This window comes from Rhamphochromis longiceps, linkage group LG3 (assembly GCF_057381845.1).
Source record: "Rhamphochromis longiceps isolate RC_006_pf linkage group LG3, R_longiceps_female_GT1.1, whole genome shotgun sequence".
Taxonomy (NCBI): Eukaryota; Metazoa; Chordata; class Actinopteri; order Cichliformes; family Cichlidae; genus Rhamphochromis; species Rhamphochromis longiceps.
In genome coordinates, this window is record NC_140559.1 from 50,107,935 (window position 1) to 50,124,836 (window position 16,902).

Consider the following 16,902-nt stretch of genomic DNA (forward strand, 5'->3'; position numbering starts at 1 on the left):
AATATAACCTCATGCAACTTATAACATGACCTAAGACAGTGAGTTAAGGCAGACCTTCCCAAAGTGTGGGGCCCGCCCCCACGGGGCGCCCACAGAAACGCAAAGCAGGAGATGACGCATCGCTGAATATGTTTCCAAACCAACTTCATTCTAAGCCAAAGACTAGAAAATATGGTGAAGCATATCTGCCCTTTGGTTTCACCTGCACAAGTGCTGAGGTAGGTCTCCCCTGCAGAATTGGTTTTCCCTTCGTTGGGAGCAGCGCTGGGCTCTCCAAATCACGGACAAATCCCACAGCTGTTTATGTTTTTAAACCCATTTTGCACAGACAGACATTTTTTGAAAAATGTATTGATAGCAATGTTGAATATTATTACACAGGAAAAAAAACAACTACATGTAAAATAATCACATCGTGACGCCTCTGCTTTTCTAAATGGAGGGACATTAAATGCGTGTATATGTAAGCGTATAAAACCTGAAGATAGTCAGATTAACAGTATTTTGTCTCTATCATTCTGCAATTCATCTCATGTAAAAAATAATGTGGCGCACAGCGTGACGTGAGAAAAGGCACATACCTTTGATGATGCACAAAAAAACCCCTGGTGGAATCACCATTTTCGGTGATTCCAAACGCCGTTTACGTGTGGACGAAACAGCTGCGTTTTCAAAAGTACCCGTGTAGGTGTTAGTAAAAGAGTTAGTAGTTTATTTTATTACTACCTGTCATTTATTGCAGATTACTTGTATTTGCTTAATTGTTTACTAAATGTTTGAGGTGTGAAATAAACCGCAATGGAGCAAAATATGGGTGTGTGTGGTTGGAGGATGTGTGCGTGTATGTGCGTGCATGCGCGCGTGCACCCGGGGGCGCAACATTTTTCTTGTAAAACAAAGGGGGGCCCAGCAAAAAAAAGTTTGGGAACCACTGAGTTAAGGTAACAATTTAAGTCTTTGTGCGTTTCAGGCACATCTATAAAGGACTGGGGTTGAAATTATGTGTTTGGCTGTGAGGCAAATGCTAAAAAAGCTTTTTAATCTAACCCTTTTCATGATGGGCTTCCTTTGAATCTTCCTCCTATTTGGTGTGAGACTTGTTTGGGCATCGTGAGAGCATAATAATGCAGATAAAAAGCATGTCTCACAAGCTGTAGTCTGAGATTTGGCAACCGTGCTAAGACTCTTCAGTAGAAGTTTGTAAGGTTTAGCTTAAGCACCGAGCATAATACAAACTAGCATCTGACACCCTGCTTAGAGGGCATTCTGTTGAGGATGTTTACCATCTTATATGAATCTGTTAACATGCTAACGTTTCTTATATCATCTACATGTTTAGAGAAACATTTATGTCGACCATGAGATCAGATATTAATTCATACATTTTCAACGTCACTTCGCGAGCACGATAAAATACAATCACTGTTTGTGCACATTACGTAATATCATTGACTGTGAGAAACCTCCGTTTTTCAGCTAATTAATTCTAGCATGACCTGTAGGCTAGCTTTTAAATGCAATATCTGTCATAATGAAACCCTAGGAAACACTTTATAGCTGTCTGCAGTAACTTAACTACCCCTATCAGCATGCATTGCACAGTGGCTGCTGCTACTTGCTGCTACTTGTGCTGCACACTGGGAAAAACAAGAGTTCTCTACTACCTCAAACACACAAGTTACCCAAAGGCCTGAAAGACAGGGTGCAGCTGGTATCGCTGCACTATATGGCAGAGCATAACGTATATTTAATCAGGAATACTCCTTTGGCTAGACTAGGAGGGACACAAGGTCATAAAATGAGGAGTGTGTAAGTCTGAGCCAGGTAGTCGAGGGGTGCTAATGTTAGCAGCTTTGATCTTAGCTGCACTCAAAAGTAATTTTCTACTAGATTAATTGGTCCTGCAGGGTCATCCTAAATGCATCTAATGATCTTGAGAAACTTCTCAAGCCATGTAAGGTTGCTTGCTAATTACAACCAAACAACTTTGGTGAAAAGTGATGCGTCAAGAATTAATTTTGTGCTGCTGCACCCTCCCCGTACATGTGTTATATTAAAAATAAATGCGGTGACTAATTCGAAGCAAAGGGGGATAAAACCTCATATTTTGGTCGTTGCCTGTTTCATCATCTTTGAGCGCACCTGTCAAATCTCAAAACTTAAAGCAATATAGCAATATCCGTGATAAAACGATGTCAGAACCCGCCTGCTGTGACACCCATCTCCCGCAGTCACTTTTGGAGGAGAATGCCTGTCTGCTAAATTTGAAAAGCCTGATACAACCCCATTTTCCATTAGGGCTCTTTGAGAGCCAAGAGGTCCTCTCTGCAGGATGTTAGCAAGCATGAATAATCTCTATACCCCCCTCTCCTGCTAGTAAGCTTTTAGAAATATAAATTATTGAAATGGCTGGTGCTAGGTTTTTCCTTTCTCGGGAGGAAGTGAACTTGTATAAAAGTCAGCTTCCTCAGACATTTATACCACTCCTTTTATACTTCTCCCAGAGTGTTCGTCTGAGTCTACCGATACCACGGCATAACCCTTAAAGATAGCCTAGCCTTTGCTTCTCAATGTACAGTACACGAAGGTTAATGAAGCAACTCAGCGTCTCACGGTTTCGCCGTCTGTCTTTTTTTTGCTGCCTGGTAGGAAACCTCACCTAGTCGCCGATGCTCTCCTGAGCCCCTGCCAGCTTTGGCTTCTGGCTTTGGCCTTTATCAGCTGCCCCTGAACCGATAAGACGAATAAGGCAACGTTGTTTTATGATAAACGTTGATGCTTTATTAAACTTAAAGTTTCAAACATATAGTTATCCCAAGTGGGCGGCGAGAGGGTAAATATACAGTGACTAAGCCTGAGACATAAAAGCGGAACAGATGTCTGTGCTTCAAAGTGACAGGAGCGTTGGTGAGAATGGAGGCGTCTCTAAGGAGAAGGTAGCGTGCGGTTGTTTATATATTCCCTTCCACGTCCTCTTTATTTGTGAATGCTTAATGCACTCAGGAGGATCAAATGAGGGTTGATGGACTGTTAAGAAAAAGCTAAAAAAATAAATAAAGGGAAAAAAAAAGAAGAAGAGGCTTCCTAAGGTGCATCTCATGATGTTGAGAGGGACTAAATGACATCCATTTTGCCTTTGTGTTTGGCAAACAGCTGAAAGCGCTGTCAAATAGTTTGCTCCCTCCTCTGCTGATTACTAATAGTTGAAAAAAAATGTGGATGGAAGACATCCACAAGAATACTTCTTTTTTCTTTCTTCCTTTCCAACTAAATAAATGGGACACTGTTTTCTGGAGTAAATGGAATCATTGCTCAGGGTAACAACCAGCAAATGGAATATGCAAAGTAAAATCCTGAAGAGGGCGGGAGAAGGACATAAGCGGAGGCGGGAGACGCAAAAAGACTGATCGAGAGAGTCCTCGACGTAAAGCAAATTTAAAGCCCGGGATGAACTGGATCAAGACTGATGGAGCCGGTAAACAGGGGCGAACGCAAAAGACGAAGAAAGACTTGATTGAAGGTAGAGCAGGTCTCAACCTCCCTCTCTACCTTGCCCCTAGGTGATCTTTACTCAGAACAGTACATCTGGCTGAGCTGACATGTAGTCTGTAAAGCAACAACGAAAAAAAAAAGAAGTGGGGGGTCATCTGAGTGTAAATGGAGCTTTGTGCTTGGCTTCCTGCCTGTCTTGCTGCTTGCCCAGCCAGGCCTGTAGAGAAAGGCCCCCTCTCCGCCCTTCCTGCTTCATCTCTCCTTTTCATCTCACTCTTTACCCATCCATTTTAGCGCTACCCCTAAGGGGCATCCGACACTAACACTCCCTCTCTGCTTTCATTCTCTTCCTCCCACTCCCTTCGCTTATGTTGTAAATGGAGGAATATCACAGCTAATCCGTCATGTTTATGAATGACATTGGGCCTACGGAGAGTTGGGTCGCCTTGCCAGAAGTGGCGTACATCTCTGTTGCATGCCCTCTGCTTGGCTGATCCAATCTGCCCCAGCAGCAGTGGCCATAAAAAAAACAAAACAAAGTCTATGGGGGAAGGCAGGCTTGGAGGGACATTTTGTTGGGTCACTTTAAAGCTTTTTTTTTAAAAAAAGAAATCATTTTTCCACCCAATATTTTCTATCGAACTGTAAAAACCAAAGCTGTTCTCTCTGTGGACCTCACTTCGTGTCAGTGTAAACCTTCCAGCTGTGTTTTAAGGGCGTTGTGGACAAATTAATAACAATAATACTCTAACTTGATTGCTCAACATAATTTATTCTTAGAGGCTCAAGGCTGCGATGGTTTGGGCATGTGCAGAGGAGGACAGGAAGTTGGAGATGGAGCTGCCAGGCAGGAGGGAAAGAGAAAGACCACAGAGAAAATGTAGTGAATGAGGACGTGAAGAGGGTTGATGTGACAGAGGAAGAGATAGAGGCAGATGAGCCGCTGTGGCGACTCCTAAAGGGAGAGGCTGAAAGCTGAAACCTGGGTATTGTTTTTGTCAGGATTGCAAATGTGAAATATGTGTAATTTGGCTTTTGCATCATGTGATCTCACCTTCTTGCTGTTGATTTGGAGGAGCCAGTCTGTAGAAAGCTGACTAAAAGGCAAGACTTAAAGCGAGATGAGCTAAAACAAGTGACCTCAGGTAACAGATGATCAGCTCCGAGGCTAAAGATTAACTAAGATTATTCTGAACAGTGAATCATGCAAGCCTAATCTAGCTGGAGCTGGAAATGAGCATAATGAAATCCTTTAATGAAAGAAAAATGTTGACTTAAAAGTTTTACAACTATTTCTCCAAAGTCACTCTGAATGAGGAAATTGTTCACGTGTGAAGGCTTTCTCGTGGGGGTGGGGGGGAGGGGGTCGCCTGTGATTAATAGATCGACTCTACAATGCTTTCCTCATAATTTCAGGCATTAGGTGAGGATTTTTAATGACAAATAAGCAGCATTCAATTAATTACACAATCTCAAAGGGGATTTATGGAAGAAACAATCAGTGCGGGGCAAAAGGGGGAGAAGAAGCTATTTTTCACCGAGACAGACTGCCGTGAACCTCGGGTTAAGAGAGCTTTCTGCGCCTTCACCTTCCTCCTCCCATATTTCGTTCCAACATTCATCATCGCAGGAGTTTTAAAGAACACACAGGATAGTATTTCACAACCAATTCCCTTTTTTCACTGCTTTAGGCCACAGCGGGGAAATAAAAGTTTTAGTGGATAGTCGATGGTCCCTCGTTGTCCGCCCTGGGGTTTTAGCAGTTTTCTCAAAGAGACTGTATTTGTTCAGCAAATTACTGAACTACCTTTTAGAGGCACCAAGCTGGAGAGACTTAATGCCACTTTGTGTCAGAGTGGGAATGTTCCTCCTAAAACTCTATTACAGCAAATTGAAATTAGCGGTTTGAGCCAACTGTGGCACATTCGCGGTAATATTCATTAGCGCGCTCGGTACCTGTTGAATCAACTAATAAACTAGACTGAAGCATATTTTCCGGAGCCAAGCCAGGATTCCAAGGAGCTGTTTTTACCGCACAAAATGAAACATAAAGGAACAACAGCAGAAACACGTTTTGTTTTTGTTAAATTGACATTCCTCGTGCGGTTTTCTTCACCTCACATCAGATGATTCGTTAATGCCGAACACGAGGCTCTGGCACACATCGGGCGCATGCAGGTATACGTCCAAAACGAGAGGCACCACTCTCTGATCTTGAATGTTAAACGCGCAAATGTATCTTCATTTGAGATAAATGAGTCATGGGCTTTCATTGAAAACACGAACCCTCGGGCTCTTTGCTGGATACAAAAGGATTAGATCTCACATGCAGGTCCTGCACGGACGCATTTGCAAACCTGAAGTAGAAAGCAGCAACCCCTTGCCACTTAAGATTTTCCCATACGGCTGATCTAAGGCTTTTGGACGTACAGAAGTACGACCCCAGACTCTCATGTTTGAAAAGTCTCTTCCAGTCTAGACAATCATAAAGCTACGTGCTATGTTTTAAAACAATTTGAAGGTTGACTCAGAGTTCAGTAGCCTGAATCCTTTAAAGAGCAACACAGGAAGGAGAATTTCAGAATTATCCCCCTTCGACACAGCAGCATGTGCTCTATTAGACGCTAGTGCTGAGCATTTTGTTTTCCATTATTGGATTACTTAAGCAATATCTGCCCAATGCAGGTGCCAGGAGGCTTATTTGGAAAATCAGGCTCAAAGGAAGCTCTAGAGTGAAAAAAACCTAATCTTATTTAGCCTGGACAACATATGTGCCAAGCAGCACTGGGATGTATCAACGAGATAAATACTGGCTCTGAATTCTCTGAGGGCATTCGAGGAGAATTTAGACGTCTCGATTCGTAGTTTCTTAAGAATTGCGACGAAGCGCGCATCTATGTTTATACTCTGCGTGCTTTTCAGACTTGTTGCTTTAATAGCTGGACCTGCCACTCATGAATGTTACTTTATGCTCCCAGTGTCAGGGGTCATCGCTTTCACTTGCATCTCAACTATTCCAAGTATTCTACCCAAGGCAGTGCCAGCCCATTTATATGCTGAAAGCAATCTTAAGGCATTAGTGGAGTATTTATTTATTTTTTAACTCTGCAAAGCCTCAAAAATGTAAAAAATTGCCTGAAAATTCATTCAGTATTCATATATGAGCTTTAATTCATATCGTTTTTGCTACATGCAGCATTTTTGTGCAATTTATTGCTCACAGTTTAGCTTAAAAACATGCTTAAAAACATCAGGCTGATGTAGAAGTCTCAAAAACTCTCAAATATGATTCAGTTGGCGTTATAGGGTTAAATATTGTTTCATGCCACCTGCTAGCATGGCATCCTAAAGCAGAAAAATGATTTGAAGGAATATTTAAGAGGTTCTAAAGTAGGAAAACACCATCAAATGTCCTAGTTCAGTGATCAAAAATTAATTTGGGGACACGTTTCACCTCTGCCCAAAGTTAATGGGAAGAATGATGGATGGTGTGTTGAGCTAAGCAACTATGTCCAAGTTCAAGATTGAGGTTGTTCAACCAAGCTGCAGGTAGCTGATAAAGCAAAGGGTGGGCTCAGATTCAGAACCTGTCACTCTTTAGGAGCCGGATTGTAAAGTGCATCTTTTTTTTTTAACCACAGTATAAAGTGTACCTTGTAAATAGAGCAAGGAAATCAACTGCGATGCGGGTGAAAGTGGTGAAACATTAGAGCGGAGGGGAGGGAGAGAAGAATGGAACAGATGCCGTCATAGAATTGGCACAAAATGAAATTGCTGCCTTCTTTTGTTAATCAAGAGCTCTTACGTTTGGTTGAGTAATTTTGTTTGTGTGAAAACAAAAGCATAATTAACAGTTCCCTCTCCGTGCCAAAGGGAGAAAAAAATGAATATGTCAGTGGAACAGGAGCCGAACAGAACATTTTATTGACGGGGATTTAGGTCGTCTCTCGCAGCGTTTCTAGAGAAACGTGAACAAATCACACAGGTCACCGTTACGAAATCAACAACGTTGTTTTTTCATAAAACCTTGTTTTATTTTGCTTTCTTTAAACATCAAGAGCGTTAGCACAAATCACGTTTAGGCAAAAACAAAGTTAACCAAAATTTTAAAAAGATCCATAAACATATGAACAATCTCAAGCCTGCAGCGCTGGAGCAAGTCTGCCTCTTAATAATTATAGTTATTTGCTGTTCATCCTTTTTTCATTTTACATACTTTATTTAAATTTCTCTGTCCTTTCTCCTAAACTGTGTACACAGAGTTCTTTTAGAAAACCGAGTCGAGGCAGGCTAATGTATTAGCAAAGTCGATTCCAAACAATGCTCTCGTATTGAGTAAAATCACTGTATGATTAATATGATTAGCACTCTAACCCTCCTAAATTCTCTGATCTTCTTTCTCACTTGTTTTGGATTTTGGAGCATTGAAACAGCTTTTTAATCAGTGTCCCTCAACTTCAAATTATATGCTATGGTGTGGTGGGAAAAATGGTTTGGGCTCAGACTGCTGAGAAAAATAAGCACTACTGTCACACTCAACATGGTTGATGTTTTGCGGCTTCTTTTCTTTTCTGCTAGTCTCATCTTGGGAGGGGTAGCGAGGATCAGATGGATTTCCTTAATTGGGCAAAAATCATCTTTAGGACGACGACAAGAAGTGGTGTAAATAGTTAAAGACGTCCACCTGAGCCAAATTCCTGCACGTTCATAATTGACAATCTTTTGCGAAGACGGGATACCAAAACACAGACTCCCGTGCTGCTGCCACAGCAAGTGACCTGTGACAGCCTCTTTGAGTGGATTGTATCCACTCAAATATGTCCAACAAATATACCTTATTATGTCCCCGGGGGATTTTCCCCGAAGAATAACCTCAACCACGAGGGTGAAAAGTCTTGTTCCGCTTGGGGAGAAAAGGGGTCGGACCAAATCCAATCCTTGTGCAGCAACCACAGAACTAAAGCCAGAATGTGACTGGAAAGGTTTATGTTTTTATGGCTTTACTTGGAAAGTCCGGTGCAACAAAGGCTTATTTTCTTCTCGGATTCCTTCATCGGGTATTTTTGGAGCCAGCTGTGATTTGCCAAATGTGATTTCAGTGTCACAAAAGAGCATCCATAACTCACGATATGGGGAATTTGTTTGTTTTTTTAAATTTACACTTCATTTCACAACCAATGTGTGCTACTTCTTGGTTATTTTTAGAACAGTGTGTAGCTTCTTGACATCTCTAGTCCAGGGCATGACTATCAAGATTTACTACACATAAATTGTCAAACTTACTTTGCTTAAAGCTGCGAAGCTGTTAATTTAACTAAATGTGATGCCAGGCAACACCGGCACACTGCAGCGTTGCTTTGTTAAAAAACCTGTGCTGTGTGCACAGCTTGACATTAACCGGATAAATGAAAGTGATAGCGAAGACACGGTTGAACGTCTGCTGATCCTGTGTAGGTGCTGAGCAGGAGAAACAAACAGGCTTTTCATTTTGATGTCTGAACCCAGTGTCACACAGCTGTCAACATGTAAGTGCGTGCCAAATTTAGGCAGTGTTTCTGGCCTCATGTGCAGGTCCCCATGCCTCACAAATGAATTCGTGTCCATAGATCTAACCACGTTAGTTTTCTAAGACACTGTAAACGTCGCCTTGTACAGCTACCTCGGTGTTGCATCAACTAAAGTACACTTGTGAGTAACTGATTGGCTAAACGGCGCCTCTGTCAGTTCAGACCGCACCAAGTCTATTTAATTAAATCCTGAAAAAAAGGGTTTTTGTCACTCTGGTCACTAAATCTTTTAAGTTACAAGTGAAAAATGACAAAAAAAATTGAATTTATTGCTGTACTGAAGCAACACTTTAGAAACTTTAATGGCCCCTGTTGTCATACAAGGAAAATGTGATTTCACTTATGCTCGTATTCTGTATGAGTGATCAATAGATATAATCTGCTAATGGGGTGAGTTTATGTCCAATGGCCTTATGTCTTCTGCAGAAATCTGCTCACTGAGGTACTTTTTGAGCCAATGTCCTTTTTATACTCATCCAATACTTGGCAACACACACTCATATAGCCTGATAGCCTGGCAGTGGCTAATGTGTGCAAATTGTCATTGGGAGTCTTTTTATATCAAGCACCAGTGCTCAGCACTTCTTTAGAAGGTGACTTCAGCATTTCTCTCCCTTCCATCTCATTTAGTGTGTAAATCCATTGTTGAATATACAGTATGGGTCTGTAAAGCAGGAAGTGCCCTTGTCTTAGGGTGTCCTTGAGATTGCAGTCCGGAGCCAGGTAGAATAAGCGAGCGAGAAAAATTATGTAAAAACCATTCCGCTTTTTACCTGTTAATTTCACCCTTCAGGTTTGACTTTCATTTATTGCACAGAGCGGCTTAGCACTGTTTTCATGGCACCTAGGACATAATGTATTCACCCCAGCCTACACATTCAACAACAAATGCAAGCGCCCCAAACTTTTCCAGTTCCCCCCCTGTCAGGATGCACTTGAGACCTTTTAAGTGGCACTGAAACAGCTCCGTACTGACAATCTCTGCAAGTCGAAAAAACTGCAAACCACTTGGTCTCTGCTTGACTAATTATTTCAGTCTTTACCTCTAATGCCTTGTCAATAAACCACGTTCTTCAAAAATGTGCAACATGTGCGATTAAAGAGAAATTAATGTGATTTAATTTTGCTCTCTTAGCCTTATAAGGAGAACGCTGCAGCAGCTTCCAATTGTGTTCAATTTCCCCTTCCTTTATTTATTATCACAATGGTAATTCACTTCACTATGAAATAAATGAGGGTAGAGCTAAGAGTTACAAGCGGCTTGAGAATATGAATGTAGTTGCGTTTGTTGTATCTAAAGTTTGGGATCTGTGCGAGGAAAGTTTTCAGATAGCTCACTGTCGATGTCGTGACTTTGTGACCATTCTTGATGAGCGCGGGTTCACGAAGCAGCAGTAAATTACATTTCTGGTCAAAGTGGGAATATATGCACGAGGCCAGAACTATTTGTAACAAATCATTAATTTTGTCTGGACGCACACCGGCTGACTGCACTAAAAATATGGTTTAGCGAAATGTAGCGCTCATTTAGATAATATGGGTTTGGCAAAAGTGCACGTTGTTCACTTGACCCCACATTTTTTTTTCCCCTCACACAATTCTTCTGTGTGATGCTGTAGTTAATCAGTAGGCTGAATCAGGCGTACGGCTGTGATTCCTCATGATTTTGCAGAGTACACCACTTAGTTTAAAATGAAATGTCTCCTGTCCCTCTTTTGCAGTCCTTAAAGCTGCAGCACGAGAACAGTTCTAACAACTTACAGGATAGCTAAATTATGATCTCTTGAGCACTTTGTTTTAGAATACATTGCAATCTCGTGAGCGTTGCATTTTAATTCGCATGGATTGTCACATCTAATTACTATATTCAACACGCAACCCTGCTCATAGGCTTGCCTCTGGCTATTGTGTTTGATCAGGTATACTTTGGACTCACTGTAGAATCAACTAATTGTCTGTTCGACCTTGAACAGGCTGGAGGGAGCCTGGACAGGAGCTACCATGTACAATTAATTCATTTCCCCTCCCTTCGTGTCTTTCTTCATTTGAATGAGCAGCGCACTCTCTCACATTAAACTGCTCGTTCATTCCTTAATAGTTGTTAACCTAGAGCTTTTATTGGAGCTAAGTGATTGGGACCAAATGTGGCATAGACTTCAAGTACTGCACCTTTTTTGCAAAATCAATATATTAAACATATGTGACCATTCTTTACATTTTTATTTTGATGTTTTACCGAACTCACGCTGAATTACCAGTTTATATTTATGGGAATGACAACTGAGATTTGTATCGCATGTTTACATCTTCTAAACACTTCAGACTGAGTCAGTGTTTAATTTGTAGACCTGTTTTTTCTAAGGTGATATATGCTGATGGAAAATGTTAATAGTTCTTGAAGACTATTAAATGAACATTAAAAAACAATAGACTGAACATCAATCATTTAGCCACCCTCGGTGGGTTATGAATCATGGCAAAAACAAGTTCCCAAGGGAAAAAGAATAATATTTGAATAATTTCTAAGTACTTTATCCAAAAATCAGCCCTGTTCTTTTTCTTGTATACTTTTCTAGTATTTACAATGTTAATTAAATAAAGCCACTGTGTGACGGAGGCGATTTGATTAAGTGCTTGCTGTTTTTACGAGCATCTGTACTGTGCCAACAACAAGCAGACACAATGCCAGATAACTGCAAAAGTTTAACAAGAGTAAAGCCAGAGCATCTTTCATTACCTTAATGGAAGCTGGAAATGATAAAGATAACGTATGCTCTCGGCAGCCACAAAATTAAAACTACTGACAGGTTAAGTGAATAACCCTACGATGTAGCTTTCTGCTGGGAATCCTCGTTTCCTGGCATTTAGCTGCATGGTATGACACACAGCTTAACTATATACCAATTTCAGCATCACTCCCTGATGGCAGAGGCCTCCTGACAGCAGAACAAGGTGCTCAAGGTTTTGACCCAGCCTCCAAACGCCCCAGATCCCAATCCACACAAGCTTCGATGGGATATGCCAGAAAAGCCCAATTAACCCCCCACCTCCACCCAGAGAACCCAAAGCGTTTGGAGTCATTGTTCCAGTTCCAGAAACCAGATGCCACCCATGTCTGTGCCCTGACAAGATGTCCTGTATATCTAAAAGCACATATTGGCAAAGAAAACAACTTCTTTTAAAAGGAGTGAGTGCACTCCATAGGCTTGGAAATGATCAAAACCCTTTAAAAAGCCTATAGTTGTCCATTTTCAAAGATGCAGCAATCTTTACCTTACACATCAGTTCAGTCGGGGACACAGAGTTGCATTGGAAAACTTTTGCAGCACAGTCTGAAATCACTCATTTGCAATACTGTGTGTTTCTGAGAAGATTTATCCATGGCGGTGGCTTCTCATGCCAGATACCCAAAAGCATTGTTGGAAGGCAGCCATAATTGTCGTTTGGCTGTGCTGCAGACTATGGCATTTCAAAGCTGTTTCTAGTCTGATGTCGCCTCCTGAAAATTTAATGAAGAAATAGTTTCCAAAAAGGTGCCGTTTACGAAAGCAACAGAAGACACTAGTTAGCAATATCGCAGCAGGGAAAGCAAAGCTTAAAGATGTACATAAACCTCATTGGCAGCAAGCAGGTCTTGTTTTGCAGGTTAAGACTTAGCCAACGTTGAAGAGTGGCAGATATTTTGCATATGGGGGATCTTGTGGTGTAGACAGTGTTTGAGTCTGCAGCCTCTCAGAGATCATCACTTGCTTCAAAGTGAAAATACTTCCTGTTGAGAGCTGTGAGCTTCAGACAAAACTGCTCTGGGCTTTGATTTTCTTTGTTTTGCTCAAAGAACATGGTTGGGGCAAAAGTGCAGCGTGAGTTATTTTCTTTCACTTCTCAAACGGCAGCAAGATGTTGCTCGCCCTTGTTCAATCAGAAAGTTGAGACGTGCGCGGGAACAAGACAGCTTTTACAACACGGCAAATCCACCTGCCATCACCAAAGGACATCGAAGCTCTGCTGCACGTGTAGCCACCGAAGCCCCATCCTTTCCCCCAGGAAAAGAAAGAGTGGCATTTATATGCTGTGGATGGATTACATTATTATCGCTCTCATATCTATTACTCTCAGGAGTCATTTAACCTAGCTTAAATTAGCTTAGCATAAAGACTCAAAACATAATTGATTCCTATTTTTAATTTACCCCAAGCTACCTATTATAAAATTCTTTCCTTTTTCTTCATTTATTTCCTTAAACCAAGGTTTATTTACAGTAGCTGCCTGTTAACTTTTACGCTAAGCTAACTAGCTGCTAGCTTTAGCTTATTGTATCGTATTTGTCATTCAAAAATGCTGCTATATATACAAGCTATTTCTTTAAATGGTAAAGATTTTTTTCTTCTTTTATTTTCCAATTATCTCTTCCCCCTCCCTAGCACAAGGTTTGATGCTATGCTCAGTTCTGATATATGCCACAATGTCTGTATAACCTATTTGCAGAGGACCAGCTGCCCCCTGGTTTCCCCACCATAGACATGGGCCCACAGTTGAAAGTTGTGGAGCGAACACGCACTGCCACCATGCTCTGTGCTGCCAGCGGCAACCCAGACCCAGATATCTCTTGGTTCAAAGACTTCCTCCCTGTCAACACCAGCAACAACAATGGGCGCATTAAACAGCTCAGATCAGGTAGGTTTCCTCTGCTGAAAATCTAATTACCGGACAGGGAAGTCTTCTTTCTTGTTTTCTTCTATCTGATCTGCTCCCCCTATTGTATCCTCTGTTCTTTCATCCACTTCTTCCTCCCATAATTTAACTTCTCATTTGGCTTTTAATTTTGTAGGTAATGGCATTGTTTCTACTATTTCCTGTCCTCTACTTTCTGTACACCCTGGTGTGTTGTGTCCGTTTGTGTGTCTCCCTTTGTCTTCCAGTGTTGTCATGGGCTGTTGGGATTGTTCCCCCTCCCTCTGTGTTTGCTGGCTTCTGCCCCAACTTCTGCCCTCATTGCTCACTGCTGTGACTTTTTTACAATGAATTCTTTTGCTGTTTTCTGTTGATTTCCTTTCCACTGCATTGGTGCAGAATTTTTTAGAACCATTTTCTTCATGTTCTTATGTCTTTTCTTTTAACAATTAATATTCAACATTCGGCTTCATTCAGAATCTGCAACGGAGTGCGCATACTTTTAAAACAGGAAAACACGCTCCCTCCCCCCAAAAAAATCAAATGAATGTACTTTTGTCTAAATTTTACTTTCCAAAAGGTATCTTAAACTAATTTGGGGTAGATATTTGCTGTTTTTAAGGCCTTTTACGTTTAAGAAATACATTTAATTTTGGAGACTATTCAGCCACAGTAGTGCGTAAAACTTCGTAAAGCTTTTCCCTCTCCCCTCAGCCCCTTGATTCATTGACTTTAGCAGTCCTTGCTTTAATGTTTAGATGCCAGCTTTGCTTTTTTTGCCTGTGACACACCCCAATATACTCATTATATATATATATATATTTATTCAAGTTTGATTTTAATATCGCAATATAGAACTTATACATACATATAGCCTGCAACTTTATTTAGCAGCTAATATCAGCGCATTAACCTAACTACTTAAATTTTAAGTCTTGTGTGTTTGACCCCCTGTCTTCACAGATTTCACAGCTGTTCTTTGTTAAATCATCGTGTTAACCTTACCTCTTTGCCTACTTGTTTTCAACAGAACTGTGTAGCATTAATCCTTTTTGCTAACGTGCAACTCAGAGTTTATAAAGCATTAACAAAACCTTGTTAACTAAACTTACCTAAAAAATATAATCATATTCTTATGCTGTCTTTCTTCTCTCTATATTTTTAAATCTACAGAATCCTTTGGTAAGTGCTTAGCTCTAAAGCGCACATCACCTCCACTAATTTTCATGTTCCAACAACTATTAAAATGCATGGCATGCATTTTACTAACAGATAGTTTAGTCTCAGGGCTACTACTAGAGGCACATACACTCTCCCCTCACCCCACGGTGTCCTGTCACTACCAGCTGTAGCGTCACCCAATCTGGCGGTTATCCAAAGTTTAGCTTAGCATTGTCATATACTGACCTGGATAATGATCTGTCCTCACATGTTTGTAACTCACTTACTGACCCACCGCTTACTCACTTAATCTTTTAACACCAGCACATCTTAGGCATGGAAATTTAAAGAACCTTTAGAGAGGTGACCAGCTCTTCTTAGCTCAGGTCAAGCAAAGGGATCACACTTTTTTTTCTTTAAGTATCTCTGCTCTCAATCTTACACACCACAAAGTCCTGAAAGTCTTTCCCTTCAGTAGATGGTCTTCAGAAGCCATTGCCACTTCCAAAATGGCACCTCCCCGTGGTACACCAATGTGTCTCTCTGACCAGTGATTTTTCTATGATGAATCCTGTCTTTCTTTGCCAGTAGAGTACAGAAAAAAAAGTTCTTATTCTCTTTCTCTCTCCTTTCTCTTTTCCTGTAGTACCTTTATTTACGTACCCTGTTAAATCTAATTTGATTCTTCTTCCAAAGCCCCCAGCCTCTATCTACACGTACTAATGCTTCTTCTTTCTAATCTTATTTGCATTCATATTATCCACCCAGGTGGTACACCAATAAGAGGTAAGAGTGCTGAACTGACGTTCACAGAATGAAAATAATACAAATTCATTCTTGCTGTCAATCCATCCATTCACTTGAATCACCTCCATTTCTGTCCTGTTTACCAAGACCGAATCCCATTTCATTCATATGGACCTTCCTTCTTATTTGTCCTGTTTCGTTGACTACGTTCGTATTTCATTTTTCTGTCTACGCTTTATTTACTCTTTATGTTCTCGTTTTAAGAGCCCGTTTAGCTCAGTTGCGATATGCTTGCCCTGGCTCGAATAAGCATATCCAATGACAATTATTTTTTTGAACTCTATTTTTTTACGTTTCATTTTTGTTTTCTTTTTGGCCATAGCGAATCATGTGTCCCTCTTTTTGTCCAACTAAAACAACCAAGCATTTTTCCCCCTTAGCTGTTCTTGTTCAGCACTAAAAATATGCACAGATGCTGTGGAATCACGCAGGCATGCTGACGACAACATTGCCTCTCCTCTGCTTTTTTCTCCCAAAGAATTCTTTCTATCTTTGCAAACTATTTTTTTCCCATTTCTTCTATTTGCTTTCCTCTCCTGTACCTCTACAAAAAAGCCCAAACAACCACTTTTTTGATAAAGTTTCTACGGTGCTTTTTTTCTCTTTCACCTATTTTTCTTACTTTTCTTGGGTTTGGAGACTATTTTACTTTTTGACTTTTTTTCTTCAGGGTTTGGGAAGGCAAACAAGTAGAGTCTGGCGAGGACCCGATTGGCTCATTTTTGCCGTGTGACATGGAGCCGGAGAGTTGTTGATGCATAAAGCCATTTTTCCCTGGGTCATGTGACACCACACTGCTGATCCCATTGGTGGATTTTTATGGGTGTCTTTTGTAGCTTTCACAAGCTAAAGCAGTGGCTGGTTACCTTCTTGTCGGCTCAGGCCGGTATTTTGAATTTTGTCTTCTAATACAATTGCATTTTATTTTTCAGCTAAGGGTTGTCAGAAGGTTGTAAGTTGTGTCGACATACATTTCTTCGCTAAGATTTGCATGTCAAAACTTTTGTTACAGAGGGTTATATGGTGCTTTTGCCTTGCATAATACGTTCAATTACATTTTTTCCAGATGTCTCAGCAGCATTTTTCAATTTTTTGGTACGAGCTGCATTTTTTTTGAAAAGTCACTTCACTTAAATGAAGTCCCAAATTATTCTGCAGGCAGAATAATACACCTGATTTGTGATTGAATATGCTAAAGTTCATA

The 16,902-nt window shown here is 40.8% G+C and overlaps 1 protein-coding gene across 15 annotated transcripts in view; it reads left to right on the forward strand.

Annotated features, from left to right (window-relative positions):
• Positions 1-16,902, forward strand: part of LOC146675136 (receptor-type tyrosine-protein phosphatase delta-like) — a 419,238-nt gene that overhangs the window by 352,063 nt on the left and 50,273 nt on the right. For 14 of the 15 annotated variants that reach the window (XM_085400208.1, XM_085400214.1, XM_085400212.1 and 11 more), the window contains one exon: positions 13,545-13,733. In XM_085400208.1, the coding sequence (XP_085256334.1) occupies positions 13,545-13,733 (189 nt within the window). Of the gene's footprint in view, positions 1-13,544; positions 13,734-14,903; positions 14,913-15,659; positions 15,678-16,902 lie in introns of all 15 variants that reach the window. The other variant, XM_085400219.1, reaches the window with a different exon arrangement.